Raw genomic sequence first — 21,797 nt, 5'->3', positions numbered from 1 at the left:
TGCTTTTTACAGTCTCCTCAAAATGGAAATCTTGTCGGAGAAGGACATCTTTATAGACCCATCTAAAGAAGTTTTATATCGGTTATATCAGTCCTAGATCACTTTATAGTTGGGCATGTTTTGGCTAAATGGCTTTCCTACAGAATACAGGAACATTATCATTTCACCTCTCTATCAAGGTTCCTATCGATGTGAGTAGATGTTGTTGTTTCTTGCAATCAAAATATACAATACAGTTGTTTATTGTATTTCCACATTATTTGTTGTAAGAAAATCTTCTCAAATATAATATAAAATGCGACAACAGCTATGAACAGCTACTGGATTGAAACACTTAAGATGCCTGACTGTGCCAAGTTCAGTAGATTGCGCTCATGTTCCATCACTGCAGCCCTGGGGAACAAGAGGCTGACTTGTGAATAGAAATTGTCCCATTGACTCAAGGTGATTACACAATATTGTATCAGTGACAATATCCACTGTGCCTCAGTAACAAGGGACAACAGTTTTACTGTCACTGTAAGAGCTTTTCATATTTAGAATGTACTGATCCTAATAGTTTTTGGCTCTTTAGAGTGTGTGTATGTGTTGTAATGTTTTCTGTAATTCTTACTTTTAGTGTCTTCCTCATCAGACCCAAGTCCATAAGGCTATATGTGATGAACTGTATCAAGTTGCTGCTAAAGCTGAATCAACAATCTGGAAGACGGTGATTGAAGAACCAAGGTTTGGTTACTGCTGCTTTGATGAGTGGATGGGTTGCAGGTGTGCAGCTTGGAACAGCTGAATCAACTTAACAGCAATCAGGAAAACACGAGAGGAAAAGAGAAGGCCACACACAAACACACATACACAATCACACACACTTCATTGATATTTTTCTTTGAATCCCTGTTGAAACAGCTGAAATGTTCTATCCTTTTGTTTTTCGAAGACATTAATGTTTGGTAAAAGCTAGTGCTTGCTAGATAACATGTTTTAGAAATCCAGTGGGGAACGTTCATGAAAGAGTTGAACAGTGCGTTTTTACATAATTTTCATTGCTCAGAGAATTACATGTTTGCATCGGAAGGTTTTGTCCGGTTTAAAATAATTGAATATAACTATAGTCTAGAAATTAAAGGCTGAATAAGGGACAGGATTTTACATTGATTTAAACCTGCAATACAGAACATGCCCACTAAGGGGCAGATGGGCACCAAACAGACAACTAATAATGGTATTGTTAATGTAAGATTTGTTTCAGTTTTCGTCTGATTTGTTTTAATTCACAAACTTTATAGATGTTTAGACTCCTTTTGTCTTTTTATTTTAGTCTTTTTTTTGTTTGTAATCATATTGCGTCTATTTATATTCTTTAAAATGTTTTTTTTTGGTTGTTTAACATTTTTTATAGTCATTGTGAGTCACTTTGTTTCCCTTTGCAGTTGTTGTACATCTCTTTGTAGTTGTTTGTGTTTCTCTGTAGTCATTTAATTTCACTTTGTAGTCTATTAATGTCAATTTGTGGGCCATGTCTCTTCATGGTTGGTAAGTGTCTCTTCGACATTTTGAGCCGCTGGCTTTGCGCCCTTCAGTAATCTATTCACTGATAATATGACTGGTAAGGTGAATGAATGTTTCCATTAATCCCATTGTCATTGGGATTAATGTGTTGTGTATACATCTTAAAAGATCAACAATTAAAAATTTAAATATATTTATTTGCTGATTTGCTGTGTAACATTGTTACTCAGTTTTTTCCGATTATACACAAAGAATATGTTATAAAATATAAACAATGTGGGTCAGTTGCCAGTCCCTACTCTCATCAGTGGGTGTCAGTATTGCTCAAGAGATGGGGTGTTTCTCAATGTCGAGGACGCTTGCTTGGTAGCCAGTGGCGGTTCTAGACCAATTTGACTGGGGGGGCCAGGCTGGGGCACAATAAATGCAGGACAAAAAAGACAAAGACAGTATGAGGTAATTGCGCATAAGAACACAATGCAATATAGTTATTTGTATTTATTTCATTACACATTATTATATGCTTACCTTTAACCTTTGTGTGCTGTTTGGGTCTGTGGGACCCGTTTTCAATGTTTACTAAAATAAAATGTATGCCATTTAATTATTTGAACCTGCTTTATTTGGGGGTGGACCTCACATCATCTAGGGAGGTCCGGGAGCATGCACCCCCGGGAAGATTTTTTTTTTAAATGTTAAAGTGAAAAGCATCAATCTGGTGCACTTTGAGCACAACATGAATTTATGGATACAGCTCTCAACACTCATATGAAAGGGAGCTGTATACTTTTCAATAATCCAAACATATTTAAAATATAATCACAACCAATAACAAATCATTTAAAGTTGTTTATTCTTATCTTATGTTACCTAGTTAGCATTCTTTCTTTTTATTTGACTAATAACTACCATTTTAAACTGTTTTTTTTACTGTCCTATAGTACACATTGGAATGATTTCTTACTTAATTCTTTACAAATATATTAAATAGATAAAGGTGTGTTCGCTCACAGAGGCTGTGTGCTCCTCCGTGGAGAAGACGGCTTGCGTTAAAAAAAAGATATATATATTTGTAAAGTGGGGGCTATTGAGGGCTTGCGAGCTACCGGTATCGACGTGTTGGAGACCCCTGCTCTAATGGGTCCGACTAGAATTAAAAATATCTTTAGTTCCGCCTATTACGTCAGCCAAGAAATCATTTAATCATAAACTTTTTTTTTCATTTTCAGGGGGGCCACAGGGGGTCCCCCTAGAACCGCCCCTGTTGGTAGCACATGTCTTCCGAGTCACTTGCTTCAGAAACGAGGCAAGAATCCTTCCTAGCCTCGGAAAACAAAGAATTGTGGAACAGGCTAACAGGTGTGCAGGTGTGCGTCATATGCGAGGCCCCGCCTTAAATGGAGCGCTATTTCTGCCAAAGATTTGGAAATTGGTCCGTGTGCAAAGCATTTTGGGGATTTTAAGACCGCGGAGTCTACACATGTGCATGTGCAGCCTCGAAATGTCTCGCTACAAAGTACGCCGGCCTCGGTAGAATTCCAAGTATGCTGGACATTGGAACAGTCCTTCGGCGGCACTCGATGAAGTACTGTAGTATGCTTGAAATAGTGGCTCTGGAGCAGCCTTCCTCGACATTGAGAAACACCCATGGACTCCTGGAGAAGGAAGTGAATCAAGGATTTCTCCAATCTACAGGCAGATAGAGCTGTTGTGCATACATCTACAGACCACAATGAGAACACTTTGTTCAAATGGAGAAGGAAGATATTAGATTCTCCTTTTCCCCTTAATCAGTGGGTGTTTCTCAATGTCGAGTACGCTTGCTTGGTAGTACATGTCTTCCGAGTCACTTGCTTCAGAAGCGAGGCAGGAATACTTCCTGGCATTTAGAAAACAAAGAGTGGAACAGGCGAGCAAGTGTGCAGGTGTGCGTCATATGAGAGGCCCGCCTTACATTTTCCGCCACAGATTTGGGGAAATTTGTCCGTGCGCAAAGCATTGTGGGGATTTTAAGACCGCAGAGTCTACACATGTGCAGCCTCGAAATTTCTCGCTAAGAAGTACGCCGGTCTCGGTAGAATTCCAAGTATGCTGGACATTGGAACAGTCCTTCGGCGGGACTCGATGACGTAGTATGCTTGAAATAGTGGCTCTGGAGCAGCTTTACTCAACATTGAGAAACACCCACAGAGTCTCTCCCAACTTGTGCACATACTATGTTGCTGACCCTTTGACCCTTTGCTCAGTTTGAGAATTACAAGCATAAAGGGTTTATTATTCCCATTTTGTTATTGATGGTTGCTCAATTGATTTTCTCATAGGCCAGCTGCTTATGAAGCCTTTCCCTTGTTATCATGTGTTTTCCATCAAGTGTATAGCCTTTTCCCCCCATTTGTGTATTGAACGGGTATGAAATGTGTTTAACAGTCTTTACGCCTGCCAATAAATGCAAATGTCCATGACTTAGCAGAGTTTAAGTAGTTCCTTGTAGTGTGATTAAGTTGTTTTCACAAATTTCGCAACAGTGCAAGGGAACTGTTTCAGTTTATGGCGAGGGATTTCCAGGAAGACGAATCAGATTTTTGTATTTTCTGACAGTCATCATTAAAAACCTATCAATCAATCAATCAATGTTTATTTATATGGCCCAATATCACAAATGTTACATTTGTCTCAGTGGACTTCACAGTTTGTACAGAATATCAGTATGACAATATGACACCCTCTGTCCTTAGACCCTCACATCGTACAAGGAAAAACTTCCGGAGAAAACCCCACAGTTTAAAGGGGAAAATGGGAGAAACCTCAGGGAGAGCAACAGAGGAAGGATCCCTCTCCCAGGACAGACAGACGTGCAATAGATGCCGTGTGTAAATTTAAAAGATAATACATTTGCAACATAGGTAGTCCAAATGTTTGGAAATGCATGTGTGTATAAAAAAAAAACCTAGCACAGTTTAAGAAGTTGGGGGCCTTGTAAGTGTCCTTTTGTTGTTTTCACAAATGTCGCAATAGTGCAAGGGCACTGTTTCAGTTTATGGCCAGGGACTTCCAGGAAGACCTGTCAGATGTTAGCATTATCTGATAGACAAGATATAAAACAGATGGTTTACTATGTGAGTTATTGTCCTGTACTCCCACAAATACTCTACAATATCTTAAGGGATCATGCATATTACATTCTGTCAGCTATCTTTGTTTCATTAACTGCATGAGCCAGTTTCTTCAGAAAAAATACATGAATGACAAGCTGTTATATAAACTCTGCCTTTGATTCATTCCAGTTTAATGGACTGTAATAAAACATGACGAGTTACCTCCATGATATAGAGTTACTAACCGTTAGTTGAAAACAAGTGAAAACACAGCTTAGATGAAAGATATTTAAGAAAAACTTTATTTGTGACTTATAACAAAACACATTACCAGATGAAATAATAAGATTCACTATTATCACCTTTACAATGAAAAGCAGGTGTACAAAAAAAGTTATGAACTGATCTGCACTGTCACAGTCGACTGGCGTGCACCACTCACTGCCAAACCCAGCGACCGAGGAACATCCACTATACACAAGCAGAGAATACATCAACTTTATTTTTGTTACAACGTTTTATGTATTTTGACTTTTTTTTTCTTCTTTTTATACCGTTTTCTTTACAAGGGATATATATGGAGGATGAGTAAATGACTTTCACACTGGTGTTCGTTTGATCATCATTTCAAAGTTTAACACAACTTTCAGGAATGATTTTCTGATCTTAGAAAATCATAAGGGTAAACACATGGGGGAGGGGGAAGCATTTCATAGCATAACACAATAGCATTATGTATATCTAGAAGATTAAATTCATTTTCAACAGGATAAAAAATGTGATTCTTTTAGGTTTTTTCCACAGAATTACTGTTCTCAATAGCTATGTATGTATGTATGAATGTGCGTGGGTCTTCCAGTGTGTGTATATTTGAGAATGTGTATCAGAGGTATATGTATTCCGATACGCATCTCCCAGTGGAAAAACATATCTATGTATATATAGTATCTATATATTATCTGTTTCCTTTGCTTATAACATGCAAACAGCCACTTGGTGATCTGACAGAGGTACACCTGAAGGACGGGGTAGGGGGGGAAAACACATGTGCATGGGAGGGATCGAGCCCGAGCAGCACCTACATTTCCCTACTGTGAGTGGTAAGACAATGTTTAAAAGAAAGGAACACTGAGGTGAGGTTTTATGACACTTTTCCTTCATAGTAATGCTGTTCCAATATCTAAAACTGTTTGCTAACATGCCACACCTGGGTTTCACAATGTCAGGGCCAAACAAAGCGTATCGGTTTTACACCGTTCACACTTCGACAATGAAACTTGGACGTTCTTTCTGCACAGCATGTCCTTGCAACACTATTTCTATCGATTGTGTGCAGCAATTAAGACAAAAGGTATCCTTTCAAAGGTCTTGCTAGCTGAGATTATTGTCTTACAAATGTCCTTCACCTCCAATAAATTGAATTCCCCCCTTTCCAAGTCAACCACAAGTCAACCTCCTTCCACTGCTGCTGAACTGCGCTGCATGTATTTTGTACATGGTTTTAGTCAACCCCACGTTTATCAGTTCTTACTAATGGCTGACAGAAGAATGACTGCAATGCCTCTGCTCATGCGAAAGAGGAATGACCTGCCCAATTAACTCTGCTGCAGTTTCCTCATCTTCTACGTTGGAGCTGCACAATGACTATTCTTTTGCTTCTCCATTTTGTCTCAACATTTCCAGCACAGCATCAACCCAGATTCAACTAACTTGTCAGATTTTCTAACAATGCACTATGCAAGTGATGACAGATACACTTTGGCTGAAAGGTTCCTAAGCTCAGCTGAAGTTGAACCTAACAAAAGATGTGTCTTTGTGTGTGTACTATATGTGCATGTATCTATCTGTGGTATTGAAGCAGAATGACTTCCATGAGAAATGTCGTCCAACCATGTTGATTCGAAGAAACGGGAGTAGAGCAAGGAAACAGGCAGCGGGCAAGCAAACGCTCCAAGCACTGAAGCAGTTGAGGCAATGGCACAGGGCTTGAATAACAACTACTTAACATTCAAAGACAGAAGAAGAGGGAACAGGCTTGAACAGAAATGAAGCAGCAAGCAACGATCCTGCTTCCCATCCATATAATACACTCAACATTAAGGATGCCATTGGCCTCCCGTTAGTGTTCTTTTCGTATATTTTTGTGTATTCTGTATATATGTATGTGTGTAAGAGAGAGTGTGTTTGTGTGTGTGTATGTGTGAGTAAGAGGCTGTGTTTGTGTACAATAATGTCATTCTGAGTGTGCTGATACACAGTGGGATTATGACCCCATTGACCTGTGCCATATTCCAAGAAAAGAGGCATGGTCAGGTGCCGGTTGCATCAGCTGCACGTAGGTTCCCTAGTTTTATCCGAAGTTAGCCACTTATCCCGATCCACGCATTGCTAAAACACAAGCGGTAGCACCACAAAAATCTGTTAACCTTAAGTCACAACTAAATAGTTAAGCAAGCAAGTAAGCAGGTGCAAATTATACAAAGTCACACAATTGCACTCACTAACAGTAAAGCAGAACTTTTTTTCCCATTTTCTTTTAACATTGTTCCTTTCTTCTTCAGTAATTCCATGCCAATTTGCAATTTTTAAGGACTATAACAGTGATGTTTCTGCACATTTTCTACACAATGACACATTACTGATGACAATTTTTGAACTAAGATTTTTTTTTTTTTATTCCATTCCATTAAAGTCAATTTTCTGAGACCTGGCCAAATTGTATAATGCAGTAAACTATACCCTGTGTTCACTTTAATGCATATGTTAATGGTAAATAGTTTCAGGGTCTCAGCTCATTTATTTTTGTGGCAATAATATGACAATGGCTCACAAAAATCTGAAATCTCGGTTATAACTTACAGCCGTAGAGTTGTCCGCTTACTACCCACGGTACAATCGAATCGAGTAATTTGCTAATAGCAAATTAACCAGCAGTTATGGAGAAACTACTTTATACCCTAACCTTGGAACAAATTTGCGCATAGTTGGTGCAACCCAGTCCAAGTCCTCAGCCTCAGCAGTGTGCTATATTACATTGAAAAACAGAGCTCTTTGTTAGAGTGTGGTCCTACTTGTCTCAGCCACCCCAATCTCTTAAAGGTGCTAATCTCATGATACATATACTGTATGCTGTTACTTTTTCATTTTCATATTATTTTTTACAAAAGACCGCATTTGCTGAATTTCTACAAGGCCTCCGTAATACTGAAGACAAAAGCCTCGGTTTCATTTTTTTTGTTTGGCTTCCACTTCACCTCCAAGTAGGTTAGCCAAAAAGGAAGGGGGCTGCATAAAGACAGAGAAGCCAACACAGGCAGCCTCAGCTGACAATGGTCAGATACAAATAGAACACCTTTTCAGGTGTTTTTGTTTTATTGTATAAAGTGGGGCAGGGGGCAGCAAATCACAGAAAGGCTAATCTAATCCAATAAAACCCTTTCTGTTTGAATTTGGTCCAACCTTTCGATCAAGTCTATCCATTAAGAACATTTGTTGACCATAAACCTTAGACTTTTATAGGCCTACTTTATGGATCAAATGAGCCAAGACATTTGTTTAACACGTTCTTATGACGTGGGGAGCCAGGCCTGTTCTAATGAGGGTTTGGCCACTGTACAATGTCTATGCAAATATTGTGCAAGGAGGCTCCCTCGTTTTTAAAATATGTATTTGGCGTTTTTTCTGGCTCTGTAATTGGGATGGTAGTTTGTTGATAGCTCTGTTTTCAAGTCACCCCTTCACCTCTAATCATCATCATCCTTGCCCTTATCCTTCTTGTCTTTCTTGTCCTTCTTCTTCTTTTTCTTCTTCTTGGCCTCCTCTTTCTTGCCGAAGCTTATGAAGTCACCTTTGTCATCTACGGGGCCGGCGTCCTGGCGAATAGAAATGATGGCTGGGGATCCGGGGATGATGAAGGCTTCAGGATGAATCTCTCCGGGCCTCATGGGCTGAGGAGGGTAGTAGCCCTGTCCGGAAGCGCCGTACCTGAAGTGCCAGCTGTTGCTGTCTACTCCAGCGCCCACTGGGGGGGAGAGTTCACCACCATCTCCATCTGCACAGGTAGGACAAATAAAAATAATGATATCAAGTCTAGCTACTCATTACATTTATGAAATCCTTTCTTGAGTCAATAAGCTATTGAAAGTTAAATTAGGAAATCGATTCTTATATTATTTAATTACAAGTTGAACAAACTTGTTCAAACAAAAGAGTTAATATGTTCAATTTTGATATTTAATGGTGTGACGTGGAATCCTTATTCTTGGAAGTGTACTCTCGGCTTGGACAAAGTCAGTGTGTTGGGATTAGTTGAGTGAAATACTTGGAAAAATATTCTCGTTGCCAACAAGAAAAGGCCAGAGTGACATGAGAGTTAGGAGGAACAATTATTGGATCTGTGACAGAAAATGTGCACCAACCAGATGGGGGCAAGAGAGTTGTTATGTTCCTTTGGATGTTCTTGTTTTGACAAAGCTTGGCATCCTGTAACTTATCATACTAAATAACGTAAGCCAGGTGGGTGGGGAAAGTAACTACAGTATATATGTGTGATATTTGTATAATTGAGGCGCGCTCTTGGTATTGTTTCCGTGGTTTATCATATTTGACACTGTAATAAAACTAAAAGGAAAAGACCTGTCGGGCTTCAAATCTCCTCCTGCCTCTCGTCTGATCCTTTCCGGCCACTACAGGTGCTGGTAGGCCGATTTTTATGTCTTACATGCAGGCAAGCTATCCCCCAGTTGTCAGTTTTTATGCTAGGCTAAGTGAAACAGTTGCTACCATTCTAATGCATCAAATGGGCAAAACTGCACCTACTTTGTTCTAAAAGTGAAACCAAAAAAAGAAACGGGCTATATAACTGAATTACAAATATCTTTTAACTTGTTTAAGCACCAAAGCTACATAGCCATGATAAGGAAAAGATTGTAATTTGTGTGAAAATTAAATGAAAGTGAAACATTTTCATGAACACAAAGAAAACAACACATCTCACTAACATTGGTCTAGTCCTGTGTTTTTAGTTTTTAGCTTTTATACTACATATATTAGCTGACTTCTGCCTCTGCAGTGATAATGACTTCTGCTGCTTTAGTTAGTTGTCGCCTTTTTGTTTGAATTGTTCTCGTTAATCAACATTATTAACAGTATGAATAGACTGTAATATTTAATGGTTGAAGTAGCAGGCCCTTTCTGACCCAAACCCATAAATCTGAAATCCATTGATAATGCCCATCAATTGGCTGTTAAACTAGGTCTAGCAATCTTCTCAACAACGCATTTACAAATGTAGAACCATTCCTTGAAGTATAAATTCCAAAGTAGCTCTTTACAAATTATATTTTGATCACTTGTGAGTGGCAGAAGCAGGGCAGTCCATTCTGACCGCGACTTCACAGAGGTAAATCCACCTTTGCTACTCAATGTGAATTAATTGTCCTGCTTGTCATGCATAGCTTCCTAATAAGACTTGATGATTTGGTCCTTGAGATGTTCATCAAATCTGACATGTAAGGAATAATCAAAATGGTGCACAAAAGCGTGGAGAGCAGTAGCCTGACAATGGAGCGCTAGCCACAGGGAGTGGATGTTTTCAGGACAGATAGACCACAGGAGGGAACACTGGAGGGGGATAACCTTTAAACCACAGGGATGTTTGACTTGGCAGTGTTATTTGTATTTGGCTGATGACAGCAGCCTAATCCTACTCTCATAGGAGGCCAGAGACAGGGATTCAAAATCTAACATTTTGTCCTCAAGCTTGGATGTGACAGAAAGGAACCCATTTGGGGAAAAGATAGTAAGACAAAAACCTGTGTATATATAGAGGAATTGCTATGGGAAGTGAAAATAAGACATAGATATTAAGGTCAAAAGGTTAAAGACAGCGGAATGAAAAGGAAAGAGGATGTGAGATGAGATAAGAGGAGAGAGAGAGAGAAAGAGAGAGAGAGAGCTAGAAAGAGAGAGAGAGAGAGAGAGAGCAAGAGAGCTAGTAAGAAAGATGGGGGTGGGCGGGTTTTGCAGACACCGTGCTCTCAGGCCCACACCAGTTCCCTCTGCGCTGACCTACTTTCTCTCTGGATTTCATTTAGATCAAACACGGCCCTTGCAAAAGATTCTGTTTGATTTTTTGTTGTAAGCTATTTATGACACTACTGGAATGCTGAAATAGTTTCAAACCATAGTCCCATTGGGAAGTACACTATTCTGAAAATGCATCCATGAACCGGCCCCTACAAATGAGCTCTTCAAGTATGAGAATACATTATATATAAATGGCCTATAATAAGAGCAGATGTAATGGGCAGTACCACAATGCTCAATATTTCCATACATGTATGCCCTGTTTAACTACTACACCTTTCACATAAGGCTATTATATTTATTGAGCCATGACTCACTGAAAATTCATTTTATATCAACACAGTAAAGGATTGAGGTTGTAATATAGCAGGAGTGGTCAGATAGTGTGTCTTAAAGTAACAAAGCAGCAACGTACCATTGTGACAGGAACAGAAACACAGACACACATAAATCATTTGTTTTCTTCTTGCAAAAATAGAAGTATTCATTTGTAAGCTTCATTAAATAATAAGCTTGTGAAGAACCGGGATATCTAATAAATCACTTCAAGCCTCGACTGCAGAGGAAAATGCAGATTTAGTTTCTTTGTTTTAAAAAGATTGTTTCATGCCAACACAGAAGGGTCCTCCGCATTGTGACATACGTAGCTCCATTACATGGGCCGCCAGCTCTCTTTACATGGTGGTCCAGAAACAATTACATTTTGGAGCAGATCCAGAACAAGGCGCAAATACTTGAATTGTGTTTCTCAAATTGCTTCAACGATTCCAGAGAGGGTGTTTGTGGTGAAAGAAACATTTCCCAATCTGAAAAATAAGTCCACAACTGGGAAAATTCAATTGAACGCCCCCTTACTGTATGTCGCAACAACAAATGTTATCTTTAGTACCAAGATGATGTTGAAAACTCTTAACAGTAAACAAAAACTTCTTTGTGGTGTCATGAACACACTAAAGTTAGATGGGCAACTACCCAAATGTGTAAATGGTTCCATTCAAGGAACACTTGAAAGAAGCTTGTGCCTTGGCAGACTCTTCCATTGCCATCGTAAATTGCCATTGACCTAAGTTATTTAGCTTGTTAAATGATTTGTCAGTGTCATATGTTATCATTTTGTCTTACCATTAGTATAATTCTGTAATGCTGTTTCAAAGGATTATGATTTGATGTTATGCTCTTTAATCTGGGTATTAAACACAGGAAGAGGATCTGGTATTTTTAAATCAGTCCGATTCAATGGCTTTCAATGGTTAGACAGGAAGATTGCTTCTCATGTGGAGGAGGACAACATTCTTAAAATAACCTGAAAAGACAGCCGGTTAGTTAGATGTGCAAAATACTCTCAGGCAGAATGTGCAAGATCTCATTCAGCCAGTAATGCATTGAGTACATTTGCTGCACGCAATGCACCTCCATTTTATATAACTGACATTTCCTGTTACCTATTTAAAGGTGGGTAAGTGTTTTCAGTCGTTATATTTTGTTAATACATTATTTAGATGGTCTTAAACTGCATTTATGGAGGTAAAGACATACAAAGGACCTTTCTTTTGGTATTTCCAATCCATTCTATTCCAAAATTAGCCTGCAAACTACCTTTTTATCATTCAATGACTTTTAATTATATTTAAGTATAATGGGGCAGGTTGCACAACTCTCCTACAGCTTTACAAATATGATTACACACAAATAATTTCAGACCCAAAGTAAATACAAACACCAAATGGAGGAGAAAGGTCAATAAGTGCACACAGTGGAAAGGGTTCTGCCTCCTGGAAGTTTGAATGTGCTCATTACATTTTAATCAAGCGGAAGACCTCTGCGGATGTCTGTTTTTCCTGACAAGTTTATTGTAAGTATCGCTCACTTCAATTGTTCTTTAATACAGCTTGATGTGCACTTAGAAAATAACAGAGCCATTTAGAGAAAAATACATAAGCCTAAAACCAAGAAGGCCCAACTCAAGTATTTAAATTGGTAATCCAAAAACCAATGGCTGACATAATAGTGACTACGTCCACTTCTTATATAGGGTCTATGATTACAATGTACTAATAAGCCTGACGGAGGTGATGATGGGTTCACATATACATCCAGATTATCCTCCGATTCAAATTAATATTCATTTAAGATTTTATAGAAATAATAATAATAATATATTTTTATTTGATCCAAGTTATTTGGTTTTGGCCAGACCATTGCAGGCAGGCTACAGGACCTTAATTGTGGTGGACCACTCAGTATAGAAAAAGGTAACAAGAAGCCTTTAGATTTGGCCTGCGTAATATATTGTTTTCATTGCAATGTCCAATTCTGACATCGTTTTTTGTTCTTTTAAAGTGAATAAAAGCAGAAGACTTTGAAACGTACTAAATGTAATTTTTAAATAGTGCCTATTGAGTAAATTTAAATGTAAAATTTTATCAATAAAATAAATATTATAAATAATTTCCTTTCATGTTTTAAGAAGAAATAGAAATGCTAAACTCTGTAAACTTTAATATCTGTTTGTATATATAATTAAACCTGTGCTGATTATGAGCCTGAGACTGTTTTCATTGCCAGACTACGCTGTAGCTATTGTGCATACAACAATAAACCCTTTGAACCTTTGAATTACTGTACTAGTAGTAAAAGAAGCTGGAAACCTCACTATAATGACTGTGTTCCTGCAGTGAGGAAAATTGTACAGTTTGAGAGCAGAACAGTGTTTGGTTTATTTGCACTTGATGAGGCTATAGCATTTCATGTCCTTATGACCAACAGAGGTAAAATGTCAAGTGGCTGTGAAGTGTCTAATCAAATGAGTATTGTCTCAGCGACTCGGGACATCCCAGGGCTCTCTGCAGCGGCTGTGACGAATCCAAAACCCTGACATTGTTAATTAGAATCCTGGCCCAGGTATTAATCTGAGATATTCCTCTGTGTGTGCGTGAAAAAAAGAAGTCATAACGTGCTGCAAGAGCTTTGCTTCCTCTGCTACTGTTTCTCTAACATGGAGGATTATTTGTAACTCTGCCATAGCTTCATATTAGCCTATATTTTGGAGCAAATTCGCATCCTGAAACGGATTATGGTGAAACGGCTGGTAAGCAGGTCAGCACAGCTCCTTGTGAGGAGGTTGCCATGACACCTGCTAGATATGTGGATGTTTGAAGCCTCATTTCGTGTCACCTTGATGTCCTACATTTAAAATAGGCTGTGTTTTTTTCTATCTCATCCAAGATACGATTCCATCTAAAAAAGAATCCCTCTGGTGGTTTGTAGCACATAGGGTAACACATCTGTGTGCGCAGAGTAACGCTTGTATAAATATGTGCGGTTTAGCCCATGCATTCTGCATGAGAAACATCTACCAGAACCATTATTTCCTCAAATATTACTGCATCCCCTTTTTCTTCCTACTACCTGCCCCTGCAGAGTCTGCTTCCCTTTTCCGTTCCCTGCTCCTTCCTTTTTTTTCTGTCTGTAAATTTTCCATTTAAAGATATGACCCGTTGCCATGGAAACTGCCTTCGCCCACTCCCTGCTGATGGAGGGTGCGGCTGCTGCAGCAATCTCTCAGTTAGACAGTGTTGCCAGGCAACAGGTCACATGGCGTTCCCTAGCAACAACACTACTGCAGGAACCTGCCAATCCTCTTAACCTTTCTCTTCCTCCATCCCCCCACACCTCGCTTTTTTCCCTTTCTCTCCATCCCCTTGTACCTCTCCTCTGCTCTCCCTCTCTAAAATTGCTTTTAATGTTACTGGATCTCTTTTTTTCTCCTTGGTACTCTCTTATTACTGATAATAGCTTCTCTCCCCCTCTGGCATTAGACAAAGGTCTCCTCGTCTGCACCATGGGTCACTTACATAAACACAGTTTTGAGGGTGCCGCATTTAGATGCATCAGAGCATACAAGACAACTTCATGATAACAATTCACTGCAGACATGAAAATGTGTCACAAAAAAGGCTCCACCTCTTGATGCATAAGAGGATTAACCTGCAGTCCATTACATGTCTATGCCTTTAGTGCCAAGCCACTAATGACAAATTATTCATCATGCAACAACACATGTCTGCAGTAGACACTGTACACTCTGCTTAAAGACAATATTTGAGTCTTTACATGACCATGGCGGCAGCTTTTTTTTTAACTGCTTACAAAAACACATTCCTCTGCAGCCAACAGGCATATAGATGCTGGTAGAGCTTGTACCTTGAATCATTTCCCAGCTTTTTTCCCCAGAGAGAAGCGCTGACAGACAGTAAGACATATTCCGTCACTGGCTTGCCGTGTGATTGACTGGGATGCTACCCTTCACCCTCAGATCTCTACCCATGTTGTTATTCCTGCAGCTAGACAGAAAATCAATAAATGGCTGAAGGAAGGAAGGAAGGAACAGCTCACAATGTTCAAAACACTGTTTCGAAGTTGTACGTTTTAAAAAGTTTTCCAATCATTGGACAAAAACCTGTCTTTAGCTTCCTTTGAGCTTGTGTTTCTGTGAAGCACAGGTCATTTCCTAGCCTGTTCTATTTACACTTATGTTGTGCTACATTTTCAGTCTGTAGCTCCCTATTCTGCAGCTGCTTTCAAGGGAGGATACAGTTGTTTATCTGTGGCTCTGTGAAAGAGCTCCAGGCTTTTGGCACCTCAGCTAAGTTCTGCATGAACACTGCAGTGGAATTCAGATCATATAGATATTCAAAGCAGATGTCAGATCTGAAGTTTTACCATATTATCTGAACAACGGATTCATTCGACTTCACAAATGTATTACATGTTGTGATTCTGATTAAATGTCATTTAGTGGCTTTTATTTTGAGACAACCTCTGTGTTGCATGCCCTATGGGACTCCTTTCTGCTAATATTGACCTAGATAATATATTGTCATTTTTTATTAATTGTTTCACATTTTAGGAAGTGCTCTTTGTTGCAATGATGTTCACATAATACACATTTCATCTCTGTACGTTAAATAATAACCTAGTGTCAGGAGACAGTCAGCCTAGCTTAACCTGAAGACCAATATTTGGGAGAATCAGTAAGCCTAGCACTGTTCAAACGTAAAAGACAAATATTTCGGTACCTGTAAAAGCTCACGGACAAACCACATATCTTCTTTAAAGGTCCCATGACATGGCCATTTCTACTGATCATAATTCCATTGTTGAGGTCTACTAGAATAGGGGGCAACAAAGACAGGTCTTTTCTGTGTTAGAGTTTTACTCGCGACAGGTTGTACTTTGAGAGTTTGTGACTTTGCAGACCGTTTACATGCAGAAAAACCTGGGTAATAACCGGAAAAGCATGACTTGGGACCTTTAAACAGTACAAAAGAAAACGGAAAAAAAATTCAAAACAACTTTCGGATTTTACACTTTGGCTCTTGTACAGAATAAACAAACGAGCCTATTATGCTGAATAGCAAGCTTTAGAGGTGCTGGTAGCCATTTTTAAAAAACAATTTTAATCAAAACAAGGCTAGCCGTTTCCCGTTGTTTATAGTCTTTATGCTGAGCTAAGCTAAGCGTATCATGGCTGTTTTCTAATGAGCTACAGATATGAGAGTAGAATGATTCTTCTCACCCAACCCTTGTTAAGAAAACAAACACGCGTTTACCAAAATGATAAATTAGTGTACTTCTTTACTTTAGCTTACTAAACTATTATCTGTTTCCTTGAAGACTTAAAATCTGTCTAAAGTATTTGTTTTCTGGCACTATTACAGAGCATACATAATCAACAAAAAAATGATAGTCCACATCACTGTAGCAATTGTTTAGCTAACAGCTAACACAACAGTTTATGCCCTGGGCAGTGTTGGGTTATGCCCTTCTGTCTAATGATGTTATTATTTATGTATATACGAATAGCTTGTACAACCTACTGTGTTTATGAACCCCAGGGTTTAATTTATTCACCTGCCAGCAGCTTTATTGGAAGGGAGTAACATGAGTGCAGCGACAGGGACATGAACACATGCTGGCTTCCCCGACCATTATGTTTTTGGCACGCACAACAAGGGTCCCAGAGGGATTAAATCTTTGGTGCCTGCTTAACATGCCTTTCAACAAATACCTTGGAGCTGTATATTGCGTAAGGACATTCCAGTACACCTGACTTGGGCATCCTCTGCTTTTTAATACACAATTTCCCCAAATAAGCTGACACTCTGGGTGCTTTTCCCCTACTCTCTCCTCACTGCTACTCACCTGCAGCGCTGGACACAGTGGGCCAGTTCTGGACCAGCATCCCCTGGGCCCCCTGCACCATAGAGGACTCCTCCATGTGGACCGAACTGAAAGGCAGAACACATTCAGCAAACTCAATGAGACACTTCAAATCAAATATTAATTCAACCTTTGAATCAAACATTGAGTCATTATTCATGACTATACAGTCTGGCTGTTAAGCATTTTCATATTAAAGAAGTTTGTTTTTATGATAGTATAGATTTCCAAAACATCAACTGAATGGCTATTAAACACTTACATTCTAAACATTTCTAGCAGCATTGGCCACTATTTTCAGGCCTCGACAACCCCAGTGCAGAGAGCGACTACTTTTGGACTACTACACCTATTTCTTGTGCTTTTGGTGCCCCTAGAATCCACTTACCAGTTTTCATATCTTAAAAAAACAACAACATTCAACCCTTACATGTACAATACTCTGCCTTTAAACAGTGTGAGAAATCCCCTTTTACCCTCAAATAAAGAGCTAAATAAAATTGAGCCAACATACATTTTATTAAAGGTCCCATGTCATGGCCATTTCTACTGATCATAATTCCATTGTTGAGGTATACTAGAATAGATTTACATTGTGCAATTTTCCAAACTCACATTGGTTTCTCATACAGCATCTCTGTATAGTATGTGTATTCACTCTCTGTCCTAAATGGTTTGTTGGAGCTCCTGCCCCCCCCCTCCCTATGTGCTCTGATTGGTCAGCTCGCCCACTCTGTTCTGATGAGTCAACCACCGTTACAGCGGAACATCAGTGATTATGTGTTACAATGGCGTTAGCAACCAGAAAATGACACCAGTAATGAAAAACAGATGAGAATGCTGCGTGGGGTCTGGGTGCCGTGTTGGCGGGACGTGCTCACTGCTGTGAGGAGGGGACAGTGTGAGCTCTATTACTGGTGTTGTTTCCAGGTTGCTGCGTGGGGTCTGCGAGAAAGCGAGACATTGTGAAACTCAGCCGGAACTAAGCCTGAGCACCATGGACGCGGGAAGGGGGGGTGCTGAGGGGGTTGCAGCACCCCCATCTGTGATGCTCCACTAGCACCCGCTCCCCCAAACGCCGCGCACCTACAGTGTAAGCGTGCCACAGTTTCGCCACTGCGAGGCTCCACTAGCACCCCCCCCCCCAGCTCGTCACAGATTCTAAGCTAAGCTGAGAGAGTGTGTGTGTGTGAGGAGCTCCACGGATTGGTCCATTTGGACCAATGGGTCCATTTGGGTATGGTCACGTCACTGTACCCAGGAAGAAAAAGAAAAATCTCCAACGAGGCGCTCTGGGGCAGCATAGACAGGTATTTTCTGTGTTAGAGTTTTACTCGCTACAGGGTGTACTTTAAGGGTTTGTGACTTTGCAGACCGTTTACATGGATAAAAAGCTACACAACACAAAAGGGGACGGGTAATATCCGGAAAGGCATGACATGGGACCTTTAAAAGAGCCCTGTTATGCTTATTTTCAGGTTCATATTTGTTTTGTGTGCCTTCTGTGTAGAGCTGTATTGAAATGACGGTAAAGTGACTGGGTGAACTTACGGTATGTGGCAATGCATGCGACTATTGAATATAGAAGAAGCCATTTAGAACATTTGCTTTCAGTTTAGTTTATTTGTGTAGCTGTTGAGTAACACAGGACTTGCTGTGGTTTAGAGTTGTCACGCCCTTACCCCTATTTTCCCATCAACCTTCTTCTACAATTCATTCTCTCTCACGCTGAGTGCCTTTCTTCTGTAAACGCCGACTGCAGCTGCTTCACAGTAAAAGCTTTCCAATAGCACTTTCTACTTTGCTGGTTTTTCATCTGTCAACATATTTTAGACTCCATTATTTACATATTCAATTGGGATACATAACATTTTGAAAGTCCTTAAGTGTTTCCAGCTGACCTTATTACATATTTATATTTTAATAATTATGTGTATAAAAAGTAGGACACTCCTACCACACCCAAATGAAAAATATTAAGAATTCACGCTACAAGCAGAACATAGAATCTCAGGATGTTGGCAGTTTTTGAAGTGTGAGATTTTTTTAATTTTAAATTTCATCGTAGACATGAAACCCAAAGGGTGTTCTTTTCTGGGATCTACTATTTTATTCGACTCAGCGGGAGGGCTGTAGATGTAGAAGTCATTCCTTTTATATATTTTCTAAAAGAGGGCCTCAAAGTAATTATTATTTTTAACATTGAATAGTAAGATGATTGTTTTACCCTTTACATTACATTACATGTTAGACGCTTTTATCCAAAGCGACTTACCAGTGGCGAACCGTCAGGAACCTCTAGGCAAGATTTTTTTGCTGTTTACAGCATTCCACTATAGTTCTTTGATTCTTTAATCATCTTATTATTTCACCAAATAGTTTGGCTCTCAATAACTTCAGCTTTCAGCAACAGAAACCATTCAAATATCAAACTATTCAGCCTTTTCAGCACATGATGGGAAACGTTCAACTTTTTCAAAAATATTTTATACTTGAAATATTCAGCTTTTTAAACTTTTTTTTAACATGTAACTCAATGGGAGGAAGCTTCAAATGCCCTTTTACCTACACCTTGCGCCAAATGCTTCTCCTTCCACATACTTTCAGCTAGAGGCTTCATTCCAACTTTAAAATGATCACAAGACCTTCAGCTATACAACTTGTTCTTCAGATACTTCACATCTTTTACACTTTTTGAGATATTTAACTTAGTTTGGAGCTTGGTAAAGAGGCCTTCTTCAGATTTTAACATGAGTGTGTATTGCGCAGCTCGTTAAGGCTTATGAGTGCGTGATGTCACAGCTAGAGTGGAGTACAGCTCGAAATTCGCCGTACATTTAAAAAAAAAAACTGCCATAATTCCCAAACCCTACACTCCTTGGAAATCATTTTTTGTTAAATCAGAGCATTTAGGAATCAGAATAAGCTTTTTAAATGGCAACATTTGACTTGACAAGATACAATAAAAATGTTTTATTCTCTGAAAAGCTCCGGTGTTGCTTTCTAAATGACTGTTGCGGTACAAGTGACATCCTGCCAGTATGCAGGACCCTGAAATCAAAGCAGCTAAATGGATTTCAGCCATCATTTTATGTATTATTTACACCCATGCTTTCAGGTCAAAGAGTCAAACAGGACATTAAAAAGGGTAATAGGGCTAATTTCCCTTAAGCTTTCCTACATAAGCATAACACAACTGGGAGGAAAAGGATGACACAGAATCACTAAAATGTAACTTTAGATTAAGAAACTCTTGTAATGATGTTATAAACATCCAAAGCCAAGGGTTTCCAACCTAGTCCGGAGATTTTCCCCACATACATCCATAATGAATCCAACGCTTACTGTATAGGAGGCACTTCCCTGGCTGTGGCCTCTGCAATGCAGCAGAGCATCTACCTCAAAACTGCAACACGCTTATGTGTTACGTTGAATAGGGATTAGTTATAGATAAAAAAATAGTTGTGTGCATTCTGAACAGTGTGAGTTTAACTTTTCCATAATCAAGGGAGCTAGTTGTAACGGGTGAGGACGTGACACAGATACTGGTGTTTTCTCCACTGACTGACTACCCTAGGAATGTGGGTCAGTAAAGTTGACGCTCCACGCTTTGTTTAGATATATTACAGCATGCGTGTGTTCGGGTGAAGTGTTAATACATGAGCCTCTCTGTGTCTTAGCGTGTTACAGGCACTGCCATTCTAGAGATGGCAGCGGCAAATTGCAATGATGATTTATGTTAATCCATGTCATGTTACAGTGACTTGATGACATGATGCTCATTATGATACCCTCCACGCCATAGAAATTAACACTAATATCCAATTAAATCAAACTTAGACAAGGCAGAGGACTGCACGACTGAGCAGTGAGCATTGTTGGCAGGAAATTAGGAGAACTTAGTACAAATTACAGACATGCGGAGGTAAAACTCATTAGTCCCCGACGTTACAGCTGTCCTCGTATTAAATTAGCGAAACACTTGATTATATATTTTAAACAACTTTTCTGACATGATCATTACCAAATTCAAATGACAGATGTAGATACAAAAAAGCTATTTTTGGATCCAATTTCAGTATTCTCTGATTGCTTTGAAACTAATGATAATGAGATCTTTAGACCAATCTATAATTCAGATTTGGTCAAGCAACAAGGCGTAGGAATCTCACTGCAGGCCAATTAACAGCAGGAATAAAGTCTAAAAATGTCCTCTACTGTCTGTATTTACAACTTCTCCCCTCATCGCTGGACAAAAAGACACCCAGAAGGGCGTGCATGTGTGGTGTGCACGTAGAGACTGATGCATGTGTGGCTCTGATCATCTGAGAAAGGTCATAGTCAGCTCATTTGTCCTTCATGCTTCCTGCTTAAAGACTGGGGGGAAGCGACGCTCAGAATGTAGATGACCTATATAGTGTTACACTGCAGAGGAGGAGTGCTATGCATCCACTGATGGGTGCTGCAGATGGTTGTTCCCCAAGAAGGAAGGCGTTCAAAAAGTGATGCTGAGGGGGCCACTGATGGTTGTTTTTAATAATGGCACATACTGGTCTGCAGTTTTTTATTGCGCTGCTATCATTTCTGATGGAAGTCAATGAGAAGTGTAGGGATGTGCAAAAAAGGTGAGGATGTGTGGATACATGTTGTATTAGATTCTGTACATTTCGCATCTCTGATAAACAGCATTATGATGGGTCACTGTAGGTGTGCCTTTTTCTAGAGGATCAAAGTTGTAAAAGAGTTAAAAGATGGAAATGTGCTTACCTCTGCATCCCTGTCCTCAAAGATGCAGAATATCGCCAGTCAGCATTCGGGGCTTTCGGCTGAGCGAGCAGGAGGTAAAGAGAGAGAGAGAGAGAGAGAGAGAGGGAGAGACGGGAGGGG

The 21,797-nt window shown here is 39.5% G+C and overlaps 1 protein-coding gene across 1 annotated transcript in view; it reads right to left on the bottom strand.

Moving 5' to 3' along the window:
* Positions 1-4,885: 4,885 nt before the first annotated feature.
* LOC104968170 (protocadherin alpha-C2-like) overlaps positions 4,886-21,797 on the bottom strand; it is a 23,201-nt gene continuing 6,289 nt past the window's right edge. Inside the window, exons 2-4 of the mRNA XM_010797741.1 lie at positions 21,678-21,736; positions 16,893-16,978; positions 4,886-8,652 (exon numbers count right to left, since the gene is read on the bottom strand). Coding sequence (XP_010796043.1) covers positions 8,345-8,652; positions 16,893-16,978; positions 21,678-21,736 — 453 coding nt within the window. The 3' untranslated portion in view covers positions 4,886-8,344. The remainder of the gene's footprint in view (positions 8,653-16,892; positions 16,979-21,677; positions 21,737-21,797) is intronic.

Source organism: Notothenia coriiceps, unplaced genomic scaffold (genome assembly GCF_000735185.1).
Source record: "Notothenia coriiceps isolate Sejong01 unplaced genomic scaffold, NC01 NC01_scaffold00038353, whole genome shotgun sequence".
NCBI classification, from domain to species: Eukaryota; Metazoa; Chordata; class Actinopteri; order Perciformes; family Nototheniidae; genus Notothenia; species Notothenia coriiceps.
Note: the sequence above shows the minus strand (reverse complement) of the source record. Positions and strands in the feature narration are given on the sequence as shown.